Source organism: Battus philenor, unplaced genomic scaffold (assembly GCF_028537555.1).
Source record: "Battus philenor isolate CCGP_79_NKW_IND1 unplaced genomic scaffold, ilBatPhil1.0.hap1 SCAF_19, whole genome shotgun sequence".
Classification (NCBI taxonomy): domain Eukaryota; kingdom Metazoa; phylum Arthropoda; class Insecta; order Lepidoptera; family Papilionidae; genus Battus; species Battus philenor.
This window is the reverse complement of record NW_027181681.1, coordinates 5,445,440-5,466,214: the sequence shown is the minus strand read 5'-3', so window position 1 is coordinate 5,466,214 and position 20,775 is coordinate 5,445,440. Positions and strand designations below refer to the sequence as shown.

Here is a 20,775-nt window from a genome sequence, read left to right as displayed (position 1 = left end):
CCTCTCCCCGCGCACACTGGACCTGCGTCGGCTGCGGATGCGCCCCCGCAGACTGGATACGCGGCTACTACTTGCTTGGCGGGCTTTTCCTTTTTTTTTGCTTTGTTCACTAAAAATATTAGTTCCTCATCTCTAGATTCTCATAATTATATAAATTTCAGTTTCGCTCCTGTTAGAGCTAAAGTTGCAACAGTTTGATTGGGTAAGACACAGAATACACTAGTCTTCTCCCGTAGATGTTTTTGTTTACATAAATACATAAAACCACTTTCTCGGGCATTTTATTAATACACATTGTTTCCAAGTACTTTCTTTAACTACTGCGTTGTAATACGACTAAATGTCCATTGTAATCCTGCATTATAACTGTAACCAAGGAATGGAAGCTAGGGTAATAAATAAAACCCACGTAGATTATTTGAACATAAAAATTAGAATATAATCATTTCAGTAATTATTTTAAATTATACACTTAAAAGTACATTTATAGTAAATTCAATAAAAATACCAGTGCAGACGAAATACAAAAGAGGGGAAAATATTGTATTAATTACATCGTTGGTTAAATATTTCGCTTTCAGTAAATGCATTACAAAATATAAGTTGGAACATAATTAAATAAAGTTAAAAGATGTCACTCCATATAGAAAAATAAAGATAAGATTGAATCACATTCAAAAATTACCCACTAGTGACTAAAAATTTTACTTTTAAACGTTTGTTCACATCGGGACCGCCAAGCGCATTGCTGACTGATAAGCGAGGGCTTCGTGACTTTAGACGGAGGTCTGTCCCTTCCGCGGAGCGCACTTGGCGGACCCACACACGCGCTAGAAATAAATGTTACATGTCATCAATTCTATATAAGGTTTTCTCAACATTGTACTCTCGTCAGTACCCAAGCGGCTGCGTTAGACTGCGGGCGATGATCGGCACTCCTTCGCGCCGCCCTGAATCTCAGACAAACTTTAGCCATCGAAGTACACACAGTAAGATATATATAATAGTGAGGTTAGCATTAACTTTGGCAAATACGAATGAAGCATAGTGATGACGTCATTAAATCGACCCCATTGTGACAACTCGACATTCATGATACCGAAAAATTACAACTGAACATCGCTAACTTGCTAGCCCGGGGAGAGGTTCCATTCACGCCACACCCACGCGAGTGTGATCTGCGATCCCGCACTAGCGCTAAACCTGCTTATAAAACACGCGTGCCGTCCTCCCCCGGCGGGAATCTAATAAAGCGCGAGTACATTGAGCCGAAACATTTCAGTCTTCAAAAAAGAAGCGTTCACATCACACAACGGAACTATAAAGATGAAGGGACTTTTGAGCTTCGAGACAACTGTAACGTATCGGACATGACGCGTACGCCACTTTACGTCCGTGCTCGGCGTGCGCTTTTCGATTGTCACAAATCTTAAAAACTATAGGTGATCCGAGCGAATAAATGCGGCAGTGTACAAAATTTACATCACATTCACTCGAAATATTAAAGCATGCGATTCCAAGTCCAGCGGCTGAGGAACACGTTAAGATGCATTCACTTTGCGCGCTCGAGGGGCCGACGGTCGGTGGCGCGGAGCGGTGTGCCTTCATTGACTTAGCCGGGTTTTGAAAATCAACTCGTTTTCATCAATTAGACTAATTTTTTCTCAAGAGATGAACGGTGAACGTAATTATATAAACCCAACTGTGCCAATTGCCAAAAGACTTGGCTCAGCGAAACCACTTCCAACCAACCTCTGGAAGAAACTTTTAAATATTAAGCTTAAACGTATCCCCGGTCGGGTATGAACTGCACTAACATTACAATTAGTTCGATATAGCATACATATATTGTTACGTAACAGTTAAAAAAAACCTACCTAACAAGCGACGCTCGGACACGGGCCTCTGCAAGCGTCGTGAACAATGCCAGACGCAGTCGTTCTAGAAATTTCTTTAGTATTTGAGGTTCATATTTGCACTGGAGAAATCTTGAATATGCAATAATCACAAATTGTTGCACTAACAAGCAAATGAATAGATGATGATAAAATGTATAGACAAATTAACCCTCGGGAGTAACACCCCACAGTAATTATAAGTTATGAATTATTTACCTAATTCTACAAATTGTTTCGATTTATACCGCAGAAGACATATCGCGTTAAACATTGATTCAGATTGTAATATTTGTTAGCCATGAGCGGGTGTTCATCACGTGTACACGTCAAGCGGGCAAGCGCGCCGCGTCGCGGAGGACGAGCCCCGGCGGCGGGGGCGTTGCATCTTCAACTGATCAAGTTGTGTAATACTTTATAACGTAACATGAAATTAAACCGCCTAACTATGACAATAGTAAAGGTTACTGTCTAATTGCATTATCCATTAATGTTATTGATACAATTACTGCCCTAATGCTTAAAAGTAAGATTTTTTTATTTAATTATTAATAATAAATTATGTTATACAGTATATATATTTATATATATGTATAGTGTTGATTACGCCAAATCGCGAGTGTATACAAAGTTTATATACTCACATATCTTACATCTGATGTAATCAGAACCCATAGCGATGGCCAGGCGTGAGACAATGTCGGCGGTATTGCAGTACTGATAGAGTTTGTGCGAAGCGACACGTCTCGGCGACACACCGATACAGACTTTACTCACTGCCTCCAAATAATCGCGAAGATAATATGATTATAAACATTGGTTATTCACTTAAATATAAAATAATAATGCGTCAGATTACATTTACCAACTTTACAAGTACGCTACATGAAATAAATAACTAACTTGTTTTTTTATAATTCAATACAATAGTAGTTCTTATATGGCTACACCTAAGGTTATTGTAAAGTGATATAGAAAAAATATGAACACAAAACTATTAAAGATAGTATATGGCATAAGGAATTAATGCTCTTACAAGTATAATTAATCATTTTGTGCTTAACATGAGGCTTAACTTAAAACGTATATTTATTTGGGATAGAACAGTTTTATAAAAATGCAAGGTACGCAAAATAAACGGCTTTTCCTTAATCCGACAGAGGGGTACAGTTGTGCATTCAAAAGTTTACAAAAATAATTTCTCGTCGTAAGTGATAATACCTAGTAATGGAATGATATTTTGTATCAGTTAAGTAGGCCTGTGACGTACTCGTGCAGTTCACTACTGAATATTCAGCGCTAAATATTGGTTCCTTTCTGCTTTTGGTCCGTAAGAGAGTGAGTATATAAGCACATGTGTTTCCGAACTCGCTGAACTGTCGCCCCGCGTTCGGCGAACAACAGTCCGAGCGCAGCGGCGAATCGAAACGAAACGAAGTTAACCGGGTCGAACCAGATCGAACCGGCCCGAGCGCGGAGCGACGTTCCTTACCCGAAGTGTCGCAACTAGATCACAAAAAAAAAAACTAACCGTACCTCTAGCACCAAAATTTAGAATCGACCACAGTACGGACACTTTGCCCATAATCATTATCTAAAAGAAGGCTGCTGGTAAGGAATTAATTAAGTGAATTGTATAAATAGTTAAAATAGAATAGGGGTCTAGTTGCGAAGGTTCGGGCGCGAGCTAGTACTGAAACATAGACAATGCCCCGAAGCCATGTGGCATTTGCTCATCGGCGGTATAACGAGTAAGCTTACTTCCCATAAAAATAGATAATATAGGCTCAGCTGCGGCCCGGCTCACCCCGTCGTAAACGTGGCCATGATATGCTCGCTAGTCAAATCCCAGAGACAACTACTAGAAAATCAAGAGATCTCCAAACGTCGAGGGGTGAGCGGTGTTAGGTGAGACGGCACTACCACGACGACGTGGCCAAAATAAGCTTTACACATTACTCATTCCATCTGGTGCAAAAATTGCCTTTTGATTCAACGGAGACGAGAAAATTTATTCACGAACTAAATTCAAGATTATGTTTGTAATTGTTGAAAATTTAAACCTGATATCCTCCTGGATTTCCATGTAGAAGACCTACATCAAGTTATTACCCAAAGATTTTTTTTTTATATTAAACGAAATACCCGGTACATCGAATTGCATGATGTGCCAAACATCGTAGTGGTATCGTCATGCCATCTTAGTAACTATTTTGTAACTTCAAGAGTGAAACTCACAACGAATAAGATTATCACTTTCTCATTGCCGGTACAGGTGTTGTTGACTTAAAATGCTGGGTTAATGTTTGTGGTGTGTTCCACTGGTGGATTAAGGGTTATTTACGATAGTTTCGACGACAAGCGCAGCATTGCCTAAACAAGTAGTAGAGATGATTTCCGTTTCGTGATATTTTGTCGGATGTTCACGTTGAAGTTGCAGAATTGGGGCCGCGACTGCTAGGGGCGCAGGGCGTACATCTAGTACAAGCCGCAACCGCGCAAGTTGTTAGCGATGATGACGTCGGTGACAGCGTCGAACACGAACTGAATGTTGTTCGTGTCGGTGGCGCAGGTCATGTGGCAGTAGATCTCCTTCGTGGTCGACTTGTTCTTCGCTTCGAACTGGGCTTGTATGTAGGCAGCCGCCTCGCCGTACTCTTGCGCTCCTGTATTTATGTATTTACATAAAGGATTATTTAAAACTTTACAATCTAATTATTAGAAGAACTAGCCGTCTCTATCGTGTATACGTAATCGTGTCGTACTCGGTGTGTTTCTAGTGATTTTGTGATGCGACAATGCATAGATTGACATCTCTTATGCGAAGATAGCATTAACAGTTGTCAATAGTAAATGTGTAAAACATGAATTATGGAAAAAAAATTGTTTCCAAATATTGGTCCATTTGGTCCATTGGACATTTTAATTTTGATAGTCCAGGTGGTTGCTGGGACCTTAAGGTTCTAGAATGAAGACCACGGACAGAGAAGCGCTGCGTTATGATCACGGAAGAAACATCCAGTCTTATTAGAAATCTATGAGGGATGGTCTATGTCCAGCAGTGAAAATCTTATAGCTGAAACGATAATATTCATTTTTGATAAATACTTATAAATACATTTCAATGAATATACAAAATACAATAATCATATACAAAAAACTATATTAAATTTAAGTGTTTTTTGAGCAAAAGAATCAAAACATAGCATGATCACCCATAGTTCCCAACCACTTAGTTCCGATCAGTTATTCTATCGAATGATTGTAATCAACGAGTGAAAATCGATTTATAGTACGATTGCGTGACGTGCATACATTGAACAGGCAAAAATCTATTTTAGAGTCAATGACGCTAGCATTTTATGGAGGAGTAACCATCCCAAATTTACACACGGACAATCGGCACAAATGAAATGTGGTCAAGGTGGATTTGAGTCATGTTTCATATATCGCTGCTGTTAATCAGAATTTTTTTTTACATATTTTAAGTTCACTATCAAGTTTCAGTACTTAGACACATTGGTATTGAGTTTGAATTTAAAAAAGTGAGCAAAGCGCTCTATATGAACACGATTTGCATTAATGTTATTTACATAACGATCACTCCTTTACAACAACAAAAATTAAGATGCCAAAATTTAATACAAGTAATGTAACATTTATAACATAGCTACGGAAACACCGAAGACATCAACTTGGTTTTCAATGTTATATTAAATGCACGTAATGTAAACTTACGAGTGTTGTCCATGAATCGTACTACCCAAACATAAGGGCAGTTAAAACGTTGTTCGATTTTGAGGACGGGTGTGATGCGATATCAAAAATTTATTCGCTTCTTTGTGGCACTCAATAAAACCCTCCTATCATTTTGTATAAGAAAATAATATCGATAATAGTACGTCGATTTCCAAGAGTAATAATATAAATATTCATTGATATCAGACATTACCGGTGTACTCGGGGAAGCATATGGTGAGAGGAGATTTACGGATCTTCTCTTCGAACAGATCTTTCTTGTTAAGGAACAAGATGATGCTGGTGTCCGTGAACCACTTGTTATTGCAAATGGAGTCGAATAACTTGAGACTTTCTTGCATGCGGTTCTGGAAATATAAAAAAAAACGTTCAATAAATATGTTTTTGACTTAATTCTTGATTACAAGGTAATTAGGAAATATCTTGTATTAATAAGAATGTAAGTTTTGGTGTAATACGACCTTAGTAATGTCGTCGGAAACGACGCTGACGCTGAATGCAGGCCACTTCCAAACGGTGGGATTCGAAATTTGTGGTGGTCTATATCAAGCAATAGACCTCTAACGGATGAAATGTTAATGATGAATAGGAACAAAAAATTGTTTCATAGTATCTCTTTTGCATCTCGTTTGAACGGTATCAGTTCTTCTTCCGCTGTCTCTAATAATGTAACCTGTGTAAGTACCCTTATACGTTCTCTCCAAATATTGATCAAAACTAAGATAATTTAAAAAAAAATCTAATAGGGGAGTGGTATAGACAGAAAATATTTCTGTAGCTTCTGTTTTGTATTTAAAATCATTTCCAATTATAAATAAAAATATTTAGTGCTTCAGGAAAAAAATTTACGTCTCCGCCTAACAGGAAAATACGTAAATAAATAAGTCAACAGTTTTAATAATACATTAAAAGGAAAAATTTATTGTGAGTGATTACTTATACAAATATTATATTATAAAAAATTTTACATTATAATATTACTTTAATTAAAATGTACGCGTTATATTGGATGAATAACTTTTAAGAACTATGCACGGATTCAAAGTAACAACAACCAAACATTCCTTAATTATACATTTATAATATACCAGTTTAAAAAAATATTACACCTAACGCAAAGAACTTATAGGATAAATAAGAAAACTATCAGTAAGTGACATATATATTTTTAATCCGAACTTTAATGTACAGTAACGGTTAGCACATTTATTTCAGGTCTTTATTTTGATCTTTTTTTTCTTTTGTTTACTTATCATTCATTTACCTTTTTAATTTATATGCACCGCGAAAATGGTTAACTAGGCAAAAATGTCTTAGGCATTTAGTCCCCGTTATGCATTTTATATGAAGTGTTTAAATAAATGATATAGATTTTAACGAAGGAGCCGTTGAGTGTAATTGAGAGGAATGTGTGATGGGCTCACCGTCGTCTCGTCCTCGTGGAGCACTTGGTCGTACTCGGACATGGCCACGCAGAATATAATCGCGGTCACGTCTTCGAAGCAGTGGATCCATTTCTTTCTCTCAGACCTCTGCCCGCCGACGTCGAACAATCTGCACAATCCCAACATTATACTCAACACACGGTAACATGAAGCAAATATGCTTGCATTTAACATTAACCACTGTCATATGCGGCGGTTTTTTTATTATTTTGCATTTACTAATTACTTTTTATATAATGATGGAACGGTCTAGTCTCCCAACAGTTACTGCATCAATTTCAAATGTAAATGGCTGGCGTTATGAAATCTTTTATACGTATACGCCTAAAAAGCGTAAAAAACATTAAAAGAGGGCGTTGGAATTTTTTCTTAAAGAAGAAAGTCCGTAAGAGGTTAGTATCTTGGTCTCAATAAGAATGCAGAAGATTTTGTATTTCAAAATCTGACGCAGTACCATATTTGCAATTGCCAGCTGATGGTATTATATTGGTAAGTTTCGTCAGCCTGATAACTCTTGCTCCTTTAAAATGGATTGAATATGTTAGTTGTCGTACTTTCCGTTTAGTACCTATAAATAGAAACTTACTTGAAGTTAAGGTTTTTGAAAGAAAAGTGTACTTCGACGATGCCGGTGGTTTTTACTCTGGTTCTTAGGATATCTTGCTCGGTTGGCTGGTAGTCTCTGGCGCCTAACCGGTCAAGATCATCCAAAAAGCTGCAAAAGAAAGATACTTCTTCATATAACTTTTTTATGGTTAATTTCTTAAAAAAATACTTTTAAATTGTGCACTACGAATTAACTTTTATGATCTGACTAACGTTAACTTTTTATTCAATAAATATTAATGTACAATCCAGATTTCGAAACATAAAAAAACAATTTAAAAGCTTAAACAAGACGTAACGTTTAATAAAATTAAGTTAATGTATGATTGTTTATTTCCTTGTGTGCTTATACGATATCCGATGATTAAACAGAATATATTTTTATAACGATATTGTCATACGATGAAACATCAACTCTCGTTAAGTAAAGCGAAAGTAGAAAAAACCATCACTACTAAAACGATGCTCGACCGCAAATTTTTTTAAAACCCTGTATTTATTGATTGGTAATGCGTAGGTATGATAGCTTTAAAGGGGGTGAATGCTCATGCTGTCAAATCAATGGTTTCAGAAATATTAAATAACGTAATGATAATATAATACGAAACTAAATTTCAATATTTGGAATATGACACATTAAATTTAGTTATTATTTAATACCTGACCCTACAGATTTGGGCTGTCGGAAGTCATTGGCCAAAAAAAATAATGCACCATATTTCAGAGTATACAGAATGAATGGTAATAGATGTAAAAGCTTTTTGCTGACAAATGAGCTATATCCTCACCTCTTTAAAACTTATATCTGTTACCAATCATCATCATAAGTTTAATGTCGTTATTGCTAAAACGCCTTGTCGATATTTTTCGATAACGGAATGAAATATATTATTTTTTGAGTTATATTATATTAAATCCTTCCCCAAAATACTTGTTTTAACATTAATTTATTTGATGAAACAAATATAATACTAATTATATAAGAACGGTACTCATAAAAGAAAAATTTAGTATTGTTTGAGCAATAAATGTAAAATTACGTGATAAAACACAGACGACAGCGTCTCATAAATTAATTCTGACGTGTTCCTTGATCACAACGTTTCAAAGACAATTGTGTCCAACTAATTACGACTAATGCATGACAAAGCGTATGTCATAGCGTCATTCTTGTGACAGACATGGCAACCGAGCCTGAACGTATGGGGGCTATAGTCACCCGCTGCATGCCCTTTTATGGTAGGTTAAGATGATTATTATAAAAAAGTTCCGGATTCCTTTATAACTTGACACATGCATGACTTAACACAAAACGTTTAGACGGCAGTTAATTAAATCAAATACTTAATTATTGATAAAAAAGCAAACAGATGTTGTAAGGTTGCAGCTAAATATATACACTTAATTATTAGATATTACGCCTATGGAAGTCTTTCGTACAAAACCATGAGTCGCCTTTTAATGTATATTGTGTCCACTTTTCCCATTCACATCATGATAGCCTAACATTGGGAAAGGTCATTGTCATTGTTATTATCTCCATCTAATGCAGTCGCAATATGAGGATTTATTGAATCATAAATTAAAAATATATATAAATATTGCGTCTCAAGATCGAGAAAGCAGAATCAAAAACTTCTAGTAAGTAAGTAAAACATGCTCATTTAATTAAATTTTTGGCTAAAACGTTTGCTGTATTTTAGATAGCTGTAATGTTGTATGAAGCGGGCGACACAAAAGTTTGATAAAACTGCGATCATGCTCTTATCGAAGTCTTATAAGGAAACATTATAGAGAGCACGACGTGCGATATGTCATATGCAGTCGACTGCGCTGATATGGGTACGCCTTGGGACAATTTCGAACTATATTGTGTCATGCGGTGTGGCTGACCTGAAAATATCATATACAATAAATAGTAGTAGGCACGCTATTCGGTAATTATTGTGATAAGATGATACTTTCACGGGCGTATAAGTATATGGATTCTGTTTCCACGCTCGTTTCTTTTGTACTCCTTCGATAACCAATTTTGTGTTAATAAAAATTTTTCTGCCACCTATGTTATAATAGGAGTAAAGTGTATCATTGTAATTTCAGTACCGCAAGTCATCACTGGAAAAACATTGGTCGTAGACCTTCGTCTGTTATATTTTCCGTAATATGGCTGTCATGGTTTTTTTTTGTATCTTTACAAAAGTGAAAATCTTTTGTTTTTCGACGCTTTTAGACAGATGAACGCTGATTACCTATAACCGTTACTTAGTTACAAATAACTTTAGGTTATGAATTTAAAGGTTAAGTTAAGGAAGGCGACAGTTTTATAGTTAATTTGGCGACGGGGTTTGGCAAGTCGCTGTGGTCAATCTATAAACCGGCGTGGCGACGGCAGCCTATACATATTAACGAGCACGACTCGAACGCAGACACAACATTCGTTTATTGAATAATAGGATTGTTTTTATGATACATATGTTAAAAGGAAATTTATTTAAAACTTTAAATTATTACAAACCCCTAAAATTAAATCACATGTTTTTTTAGGTCGTTCAAACATTTTTATGGATAAGATAAGCGTTAATGATATACAGGATTACAGGTGTAAAAATTTGAAATGGGTTATTGTATTGCTCATTTACTATCAATTAATGTATGGTACACCATAACGAAAAAATATTGGTTGCAAAAATAATAAATAATGTAATACTAATCCAGCAGTGGTAGATCAGTTATTTTTCGACCGTATCAATATTAGAGCTATACACGATGACCCAAATGAATACCGCATGCGTGCACGCATTGATGTATTATGGATAGAAACTAACAGACGGACGGGCAGAATATGTAATACTTGATAAATATTGTCATAAGCACGATTTCCATACAAAAACTTATTTAAAACATTTTTGTTTCAATTTTTTATTTATGAATAGATGCCTGTAGCAATCTACTAGGTAAGCCTGATAGGAATTAGCTTGTATAAAGATATCAATAAACAAGTCATCGACAGACAAGTAACGGTGCCATTGCATAAAACTTGTGTTTTTACTGAGAAAATAGTATCAGAATATCTTTTTAGGCACTTTTGAACTAACAAGGAACTTTGGTCATCATACACTAGTAACCCCCCGCTATATGTTTATTGTTGGTACGTCATTCGCCTTCTGGGCATGTGCCAGTGCAGCTTTATTATAGATAGTCTTTTAATCACACTTTACAGATTCTATTTTATCTAGTGTTAGCTTAATATTTGTGATTTGTTGATCGTCTGTTGCCAGTTGCCAAAGGTCCTCTCTAACCTTTACCTTTCTTTTCTATAATCTGCCACTTTATACCTGTTTGTGGCGGTATCTTTCATTATTACGGTCAGAAGAGGTTAGTCTACTACCCCGCGCTGATTAGAAGGTGAGGAAGAAGTACTACGCCACCTCGTGATTACCACGCAATTGTTAGACCCAGGCTAATATGCTTTCCCGTTACAAATACAAGTTATACTTTAGTACTTTCGCAATTACTGGACATAAAAATTGAACTAAATTTGATACTGAAAAATAGAAAAACGAATTATACATCAGCACTATATTATATTAAAATAGTTTAGTTTCCCAGTTATTTAGATATTGCAATGAGACATGTTTGTAGTTTTTACTGCCTTACGAAAAATGGCGTAAAGATCAAGTTGGCCGTGTGCCCGCAGCAAATACAACTATTTGAGGGCAACAGGTAAGTAGCAGCAGGTTTAAAACAAAACGTGGAAATGTAAAAAACAATTGTTTGCTGAATAGTTATCAGTTTCGTTTTCGTTTCGTTTTATTAAAATATATTAGTATATGATAAGTTTAATTATTCTAATGACGATCGTATACCGTACTGTACGACAGCGCGTGCCGGTTTTAGGTCGTAGGATCCGGGTTCGATTCTTAACTGGGACAAATATTTGAGTAGTTTCCTTTTTTCGTATCTGCCGCCCGTTACCTTATCAAATGTTACTGTATATCCAGCAAATATGAGAGTTTCTTTATAAAATACTACATTAACATGCGTAGTATTTTTGCACATAAGTTATGATAAGATATTTTACAGTAATTTAATTCCTTTAAAAAACTAGATTTACAAATAAATTTATGCATAGTAGTGATCGCATTGATATTCAACGTGCACAAAATAAAAAGAGTGATTGGTTATAGATGTAAAAGCTTTACCTGTCTGTACAGAGTGATTACTTTTAAATATAATGCGCTAATGTACTTTTTCCATTGGAATACGACTTTTTTATTGGTATACCTTCTGGCCGAACAAAATCTGCAGGGACATATGTTAAACAATAATTTAATAACGTATTTAGTATTTCGAAACCATTTTTTTTATTATTATATTATCATCGCCTTATTTATTCTTTCTGAATTCATTGATTTTTGAATAGGTTGCACCACACAATAATTGATAGCAAATGAGCTATAATTCACACCCTTCAAGCTTATAGATTTATAATCAATCGCTGTATAGTGTGCCCGTGGTTAGAATTATCTAGTTATGAGCACTCAAGATACTTCAATTAATACCATAAAGTACCAAATCTAAATTACGAGTACGTGAATTGTGCTAATGTGTATATGAGGGATTTAATTTCAGTTACAAATAGTTATCATTTATAAAAGCTATAAGAGAATGCTTTTCCAATAATAAAAAACACGCACGGCGAGCGCCTTGTGTTTATAATCTCAGGCTCTTGCAGAGATTGTAAGACATAAGTCAAGAGACAAGTGGCTGGCGATACTCCAGCCGCATCTCGTATATATTAAGCACTCAAAAGAAGGCACTGCACCCGCCGATATGCCACAAGTGGTAACCGTTTCGTAATTCATTTGCGATTTATATTTTAGTAGTATAAACGAGCCGACAATGAGTTGCAAAATAATAAACAGATATTTTTCACGCGGGCAGTTGAGCTTTAAAGGAGTAAACATATTTCACATTTGTCAGCAAAATGCTCTAAAACTTTTACCCCTATTTAAATCACCACATAAAATGATCACTATGAAATATGTTACATTAATTTATTTTTCTATTGGAATGCGGCAGGTCAAAAACTACTGGCAGTACAAAGTCTGCGGGAACAGATAGTAAACAATTAATAATTTTAACATGTACTAATCCCAATTTTAAAAACGATTACTTTCAGTATTTTATTATTTCTGAAGCAATTCACTTTTTTTCAATGATGAACCAACATTAAATGACAGCAAATGAGCTGTACATTCACTCCTTTAAAATTTAACACCTTTAACCAATCAAATATTTTGTGTACTATACACGTATTAAAGATGTTTTGATATAAAATAAATATTTAGAATTACTATACCAATTAAAAATTCATCGATTTAAGAATAACGGCTCATCTGGTTATGGACGTTCGTACTGTGTGAATCACTACTCGCGAAGGGAATTCCAATGACGCAGTAACAAATAAATTGTAGTTATAACAGAAGCTACTGTAAAGCGCTATAGATAATTTCCAAGCGAGATTTAAGTTGCTAAGTAACTTATAAAGATAGGTAAAATGCTTTAGCTTCATTTTAAGCCGCAAAGCATTATCTTTTTGTGTTCTGAAAATCCATTCGTACTTTTGTTTATAACAGCAACAAAAGCCTAAAAGCCTTTATGCACTCTCACAATATCTATGTTATATAAAACTCACCTAACGATCCATTTTTAACAATTAAATTATTATTTTTATCTAATTTATAGCAGTGATATAGAAACATATGCATTGTGCCTTGATTAAAAAGGCTATTTTTTTATTTAAACAATTCTGTAATGTGTACTTGATACCGTTTTTTCACAAAGAACGAATCAGGATATCAGGGAAATAAAAATTATACACCAACAATAGTTTCTCTGATGTAAAGTTATCTTAATCTAATAGTTATTTTAATATTTCAGAAAATGTTAGGGGATCCTAAGTTCTACATACATTTTTCATAAAAAAAATTCAAGTGCTTTTAAAGCCAGTTTTATTTTCACCTGAGGTGAGTGCCACAATAGTGCCTTGTTTAGTCTACGACTGTTTCCGAGGGCTCTTCAGCGCGGGAACTGAACATCGCGACAGATTCTCTACACAATGAGACCGTTTCGCCGAGCAAAACTTTAATGTACGTCTTACCCGAGGCTATCATTCTAAAATGACCGTGCAAAAGTAATTTAAAAAAAAGTATTTTTTAAAATTTGTACTATTTAGTTCCTGCATGGTTCGTAACTCAATTAAGATTAAAGTCTAAAAAAGGACAAATTATTCCGTTGTGTGTACAGCTATTGCGCAGTACTCTGAAAGGTCAAATTATTTTTAGCTTCCATATTTTATTTGACATTTTCTCCCTGGGGTATTTTTATACAAAATTTTATTATTATTATTATTTTCTTGATCTTCACTCATGAATTTACAGAAATAATTGACACTACGTTTTGAAGAAATATTCTATTCTTTCTGTTTGCTTTTGGCTCATGTAGAATGGAACATCATATAAATGCCGGTCCCGCTCTTGGTTTTACGGAATTAACGAAAATAATTCTAAAACGATTGTCCCCTTCTTTGCCTAGCAACTACAAAAGCATTTCAGTGTTGGTTGACTATATCTCATGTATTATTCAACGCGACACACAGGAGTTCGCAATATATTTGCGAGTCAACAGATAGTGGCACGCAGAGAGACATCATCCGAAGAATACAGCCGTTTGTAATAATAGCCGTTACAAATAACGGCGCGTCTCGTTTTAGCTGTTTAGCGTTGAAAAACACTCAATTTATGAGTACGACGTAGGGCGTTGAATGTTTTAAGCCGACGTGAAGAATACGGACAGATCCGCTGACGTCAAGACGCTGTCAATGTGAAATGGGTCAGTAGAGAAGTTACATTCGGATCATTCGATATGATTGGTTATGAGCATAGATAACTTGGTAAATTTTACGTCTGAAAACATGACGGTATTCAAAGAATAATCATAATTAATTATGAACAGATGACCTTGTTAGTCTAAATATGCTAGGAAGGTCTACCACAAGTGGATATTCTATGGCTGAATTAATAATTATACAGAGTAATACTAAAAGTTCGAAATTCTGATTTCATTCAATATTTTTCCACTGTGAATCTGCTTAACGTTACACATTCCTGAATAGAAGGGAAAGATAGAAGGAATTGTAGAATGAAAGAAAGGAAAGTTAGATAATATGACGAATGGAAGAAGAGTAAGAAAATAAAACTGGAATGTGAAAAAAAATCGAAAATAAAAACCCTGTTCCTACATAAATAGGGGTGGGACGAAAGGTCCCCAATAGCGGGGACCAAATAAAAAAAACCTTACACATTCGAAGGATCAACAATTTGCTAATTGATTCATGGATTGACCGCAAGCAGCGTGGTGGGGCCAAGAGTATTATTCAGCAACATCATGAAACTGTTTTAACAATGCTCGTACAAGACGCCGCAAATATTAATCAATTAAATGCCACAAGGCCATTTGTGTGGTTCGTTCACGGTCATATCGATTGGAATTGTGCACGAAACATGGGTTTTGTACACATTGTTACGATTGATGAAAATGCTATTAGCCTATGAGGCTTCGTCGGTACTGGGTTCGCGGAGATGAAGGGTCAACGAATTTATCAAAAAATGTACTAGCCAGCTTATACCCTTATGCGCCCGTTGATCGCAGCAGTTCGCTTGATTTTATATCATTGTGCGCTCATATAATTTATATAAATCCAGACCTCCCTGTTATATCTCGGCAAGGAGTACAGGCGGGGGATTGGTGAATCAGTCGAATCTAATGACGTCGGCGAATACCAAGCGTAGTCTTTAATACATTGGTATAAGAGTGATATTGCAGATATGATTTTAGGCAAGGTAGCGCCCGGCAACAGGTCGGCGATCAATACGGGCGCGCCGTCGCACGCCGCCGCGCCGCGCCTCTGGTACCCCGAGCACAGCCCCGCAAGCGTTTCCACGTTTGCGCCATGCCCTCTCGATTGCATTCGAACAACTCGCAGAAATAGTAACAGCAGATAAATGTCCAAACAAGTTATAAATCACGTCACAATTTTATCACTTCGCGATATATTGGTACTGAAACCTATATAAGTTATTTTTTAATAAGTATATAATACGCAAAATTAATATTTTTTCGTTTATTGACTATATGATATGTTAAATCTTGTCCAATTAGAGTTTTAGTTGTTTTAACACCTGTATGTATTATTCTTGTGACTTCTCGAGAGGAATAGGAATGATTAGTCACTAAATATCTGAATAAAAACAACACTACATACACAACGTCAGACTAATTAAAAACATTCATCTTACATAAACGCCGAAGTGTTATTCAATTACAAAGCATGCGTTTGACATGAAACTGCTACGTATGCGTAGGTACAGCGTCAACTAACTTTTCACTTTCACTTTCATAAAAACTAGGTCAGCGGTATTTAGAGTTCAAATAATCGTTGCCACTACAAAAGGTTTCCTATAATTAATTTGGCTATTTTGTTATCGGCGCATTAAATCAGACGCCACCCCCGACGGCTAGAACTTACAAATCAGTGCGGGAATTTGGGTAACCGAGTTAGGGGACATAGCCTAAAGTCATAACACGCGAACCTACCTCTGTTAAATATAGATTTATTTTATATTATTAGATGTTATTGTACGCCCTTGTTATGACAAAAAATTTTAGTTACTTTTATGAAAATATTTTATTTATGTAAAAAGTGGAGGTTAATCAGTGATGACTGACTTATGGCATTGAAGCGTGGTTGCTCCCACTGCTCTTGGCAAGCCCATAGCTGCTAAACGGTCTATGGAATTTCTCTACTAGATCGAATTAGGAGATCAAAAGGAGAACAAAAGTAAACTACATGGCCCGGCGAATATGCAAGTTGAAGGAGCAGTGGGCAGGTCCCTTTACGAGCGGAACAGATGGCCGCTGGGGAATTAAAGCTCTACAGTGGATACTGCCAATCGACAGGCACTGCGCAGGACCTCCACCGAGAAGGTGGACAAACGACCTTGTTAATTTCGTCATAAAACTAGATTTATGCTGCTTTCAAGTGGTCGGAGATCTATGACAGGTTTATGTCCAGCAGTGGACGTCCTACACCTGAAATGATAATTTTTTGTTAACGTTTAAGCTTTATATTTGAGAAAGCCCGAAAGATAAAATTGTTTGAAGTATGCCCTAATTGGCGAAGTCCCAACTGTATATTATCATACTGGCTTTTTATCAAATACTTGCAATCACAAAATTACTCAAGCACACGCAACCGTTTTAGTTTGAATTGAACACGTCCTCACAAGCCGGTGACAACTTAGCGTTAACATCACTTTTATTGTTCTAAAAATGACGTCAGAATCAGGTTTCAATATTGTTATACCGTTGTTTATAAAATTCATTATTATAATTCTAATTGGTCAATCTATTGTACCATTAAAGTGATATAGGACGGACTTCCATTATGTTTATAAACAAGCTCCGTTGAGTAATATTAACAACTGGCACTAATTTTCTTCTTACGATTTTTTAAAATTTCAAAGATAAATTCTTATTTCATATCAACATATGAAGTAGAAACCCAATTATAGAAAATTTTTCATTAAAAAATTATACTTGAATAATCAATTCACAAAAATGCGAAGCTCACAATTACAAACAACACTGAAATATTAGTACTTAATTCTTAGTTGATATTAAAGTCATCGCTACGACGTCTACATTCAAGCTAGATCAAGACCTTCTCTATAGATTCCCAAAAGCCCCGGTTAGAAGCGGCTTGAACCTGCATCCAGCGTCTTCCGACAACCTTAAGTTCGTCTGTCCGCCTTGCGAGTGGACGCTTCCTACGCTGCGCTTGCCGGTAAGTGATCACCACTCTAAAACCTTTAGGCTCCAGCGGCTATCTATTCTGCGCGCTATGTGACCTGACAACTGCCACTTCAAGTTTCCAATGCGCTGGGCAATGTTGTTAACTTTCGTTGGTCAACTGATGTCATCATTCTTGATTCGATCTCGTAGATAAAAACTGAGCAAGCTTATTCAAATGTGACATCAAGAAAATAGTAAAGAGCACTTCTTTTTTAAAACAAAGGTTTTACATTTTCATAGGCATGTAATTGTTTAAGGCACTCTCTCTTGGCCTGTGTCCAACCTGTTAATAGCGCAAGGATTTCACTTGTGCATTTAACTGTTATCAGCCATATTAATGACGTTTGTAATATTTTATTTCTAATATACATTTATTTATTGTTCTAAGGCTTTTAACAACTTTCATCATCAGCCCACAAAACCTTAAATAAAATATTTCAAACATTACATTTATTCATTAATATTCTGCGATGTAAAAGGTTTTCCTTTGTCCCTCATAAACATAAAACGCTAATCCTTCACTAACGCATTTTTTTAAAATTTCTACACTAAGCTGAATAAATGTCTACTGTGTGGCAGATAAACACACGTACTCATAAACAAAGGTTATACAAAATGGTATTATGTTTGTGTGCAGAGAGATAGAAAACCCTTTTTATTATACGTCACTTAAATTAATACATACAAAAGGTGTAAGTAAAACCGTAAGCAGTACATATAGTTTGGCTATATGTACAGCTTACGCTTACTGCTACATTCCAAAAAAAATAACCAAATCCACTTTATAATTATTTATCTTCATGTCAGGCAATAGAGGCCCACCGCAAAGCATAGGCCCGTGTCGGCTGGCCGCTGATGGCCGGTCTAGCGCTGCCAGATTCCAACGACTGCGCGACTTTGACTATGTCGTCGTTCCACGACAGCGCGGCGTGGGTATAAGCTCTGCCTCTATCCACGCCACGTCTACCGGCTCCTGGTCGCCACTTGACAATCTTTTTTATTAATATCAGAGAGTATTTAGATTGAAAATATGTAACTGCTGTGTCGCAAGCGATATTGTAATAAAGCATCCGTCAAATACATTATTAGCCCATTAAGGAAATTAATATACCACTGGTGCATCATTGACGGATACGCATCCTTTACATTGCATTGTTGAGTTACATCGATTCGGTCAATAATTATGTGTCTAGCATATTTAACACAGCATAATTATTTATTTGATAAAATTTATGATATTTCATTATTCAATGGCGAACATATATTCTCTATATTAATGTACGTCCAATGACTAATTGGCTGATGATAAAAAATTAAGTATAATTATAATGACGTTAAAACAATCCTTGAAAGATTTCCAAACAAATCACAATGGATGCGACAAGTTGGAGCTGGAAGTGACATAGTTCGGTTTACACAATACAAAATGTATCATGTAAGTAGCTGTAAGCAATATATAATGCTTGGTAATTTTATAAACTCGTGAAGCGTGGTGGAATCAACTTGGAACTACTTGTATACAGGATGATTGGCTAATGGTGTAAAAATTTTAAAGGGGGTAAATTGTATCGCTTATTTGCTGTCAATTATTGTACCCATAATCAATGGTTTTATAAATAATAATGACGTCATAATGTAGTAAGAAAAATTTGAGCCAAAATTCAGAATAATCCATATTATAACATTAATTATTATTCACTTGCAGACTTTGTAATGCATGAAGTTATTCGCCTAGCCGCATTTTTGAAAAAAAAAGGATTGTCTTATCTCCCTTTCAAAAGGGATATTAATAATCCTATAACCAATCACCTTTATACAAATAGACAGATGTCATGTACGCTTCGCGAGTCAAAACGTGGTATTACGCAATATATCAAAACACGCTAAGTACAGATTATTCATCCTAGTAGATTAAGGCGGATGTCTACTTAAAGGGGCCAAGAAATAAAACTATCAAAAAGGGCTCTTGAGTTTCGTAAGACATTTTTTCATCAATACTGACAAAATACTGAAAAAATTTTATACCGTTTACAAACAAAGTTTTTCGTCCGCCAGGCTGTTCTGCATTTTCATGTGTGAACACAACCGCGACGCTGTGGTTAAGGCAAAAAGGAACAAAGTATATACAGTGATTGGGGCACAAAGGACTCCTTGTGCCAGTTGCGAGACAACATCCGCCAAGCCGAGACGTGCTGCATGCGAAAGAAATCGAACAGTTACGCCTACTTATCAAATTACCGCCGCATGCGTTTAATCTTTGAATGTGTATAAACCAATACTAAAGCGGTTAATTATGATCACTTTTCCACGAATACACTAAGCCGGAGGGTAAACATGGTTGATCAACGTAACAGCAAGAGAACGCATCAGCCCAAATGCATGTAAACGCGTTATTAGCTCAATAACAGTAACCAATAACAGTTTACCCTTTATCTAAGTTCAACTCTGTTAGTCTAATATTTCAAAGTGGTTCTAAGGTTGCTCTCAAATCACAAAGATGTCGTGTCACGCATTATTTTATTTAACAACATATAGTGTAGCACAACACTTTTATACCTCGCACGTCCCGTTACTATAATAAAGAGATACAAAAACATGTATCTCATTCAGGATTCGTACCTTTTTGTTTATCTTGATTAACAGAAATGACACAAAAAGAAAATGAAATCACAACGGTAGAGAAACCAATTAACATGTTTACCCTTTTAGCACTTTGCCACCTATTGTCACAAACGTGTTACTAATACTTGCGAATACCTTTGCTTAATAGGTTGCGTATTTTGACATGGCGTCGGGAGTTAGGTTAGACGCGCACATTTCAACGAAAACTTCGTAAAAATTAAATAAAGGTTTTATACATTGTGTATTAAAAATAGTCATAATGAAAAAGAAACTGTAAACAAGTATAATAATATTTTTTTCCCGTCGTCATTAACGTGCTCAAGCAAACATCTTTAGAATATATTCATCATCATTCGCTTCCCCTGAAATCGCCACGATGAGCGGTCTCGCGTTGGTCGCACCTAGCGACTTTTCGCGACCTTGCCTATGTCGTCGGTCCACCCAGTGGGAGGGCTACCCAATAGAGGCTTAGGATATAGTGAAAACCATGTATATTTAATTAAATTTAGAAGTATTGCATGATATCAATGTTT

At 35.8% G+C, this 20,775-nt stretch overlaps 1 protein-coding gene across 1 annotated transcript in view; it reads right to left on the bottom strand.

Moving 5' to 3' along the window:
* Positions 1-446: 446 nt before the first annotated feature.
* Galphao (G protein alpha o subunit) overlaps positions 447-20,775 on the bottom strand; it is a 48,096-nt gene continuing 27,767 nt past the window's right edge. The window contains exons 5-8 of the mRNA XM_068764401.1: positions 7,686-7,814; positions 7,079-7,208; positions 5,848-6,001; positions 447-4,561 (exon numbers count right to left, since the gene is read on the bottom strand). Coding sequence (XP_068620502.1) covers positions 4,374-4,561; positions 5,848-6,001; positions 7,079-7,208; positions 7,686-7,814 — 601 coding nt within the window. The 3' untranslated portion in view covers positions 447-4,373. The remainder of the gene's footprint in view (positions 4,562-5,847; positions 6,002-7,078; positions 7,209-7,685; positions 7,815-20,775) is intronic.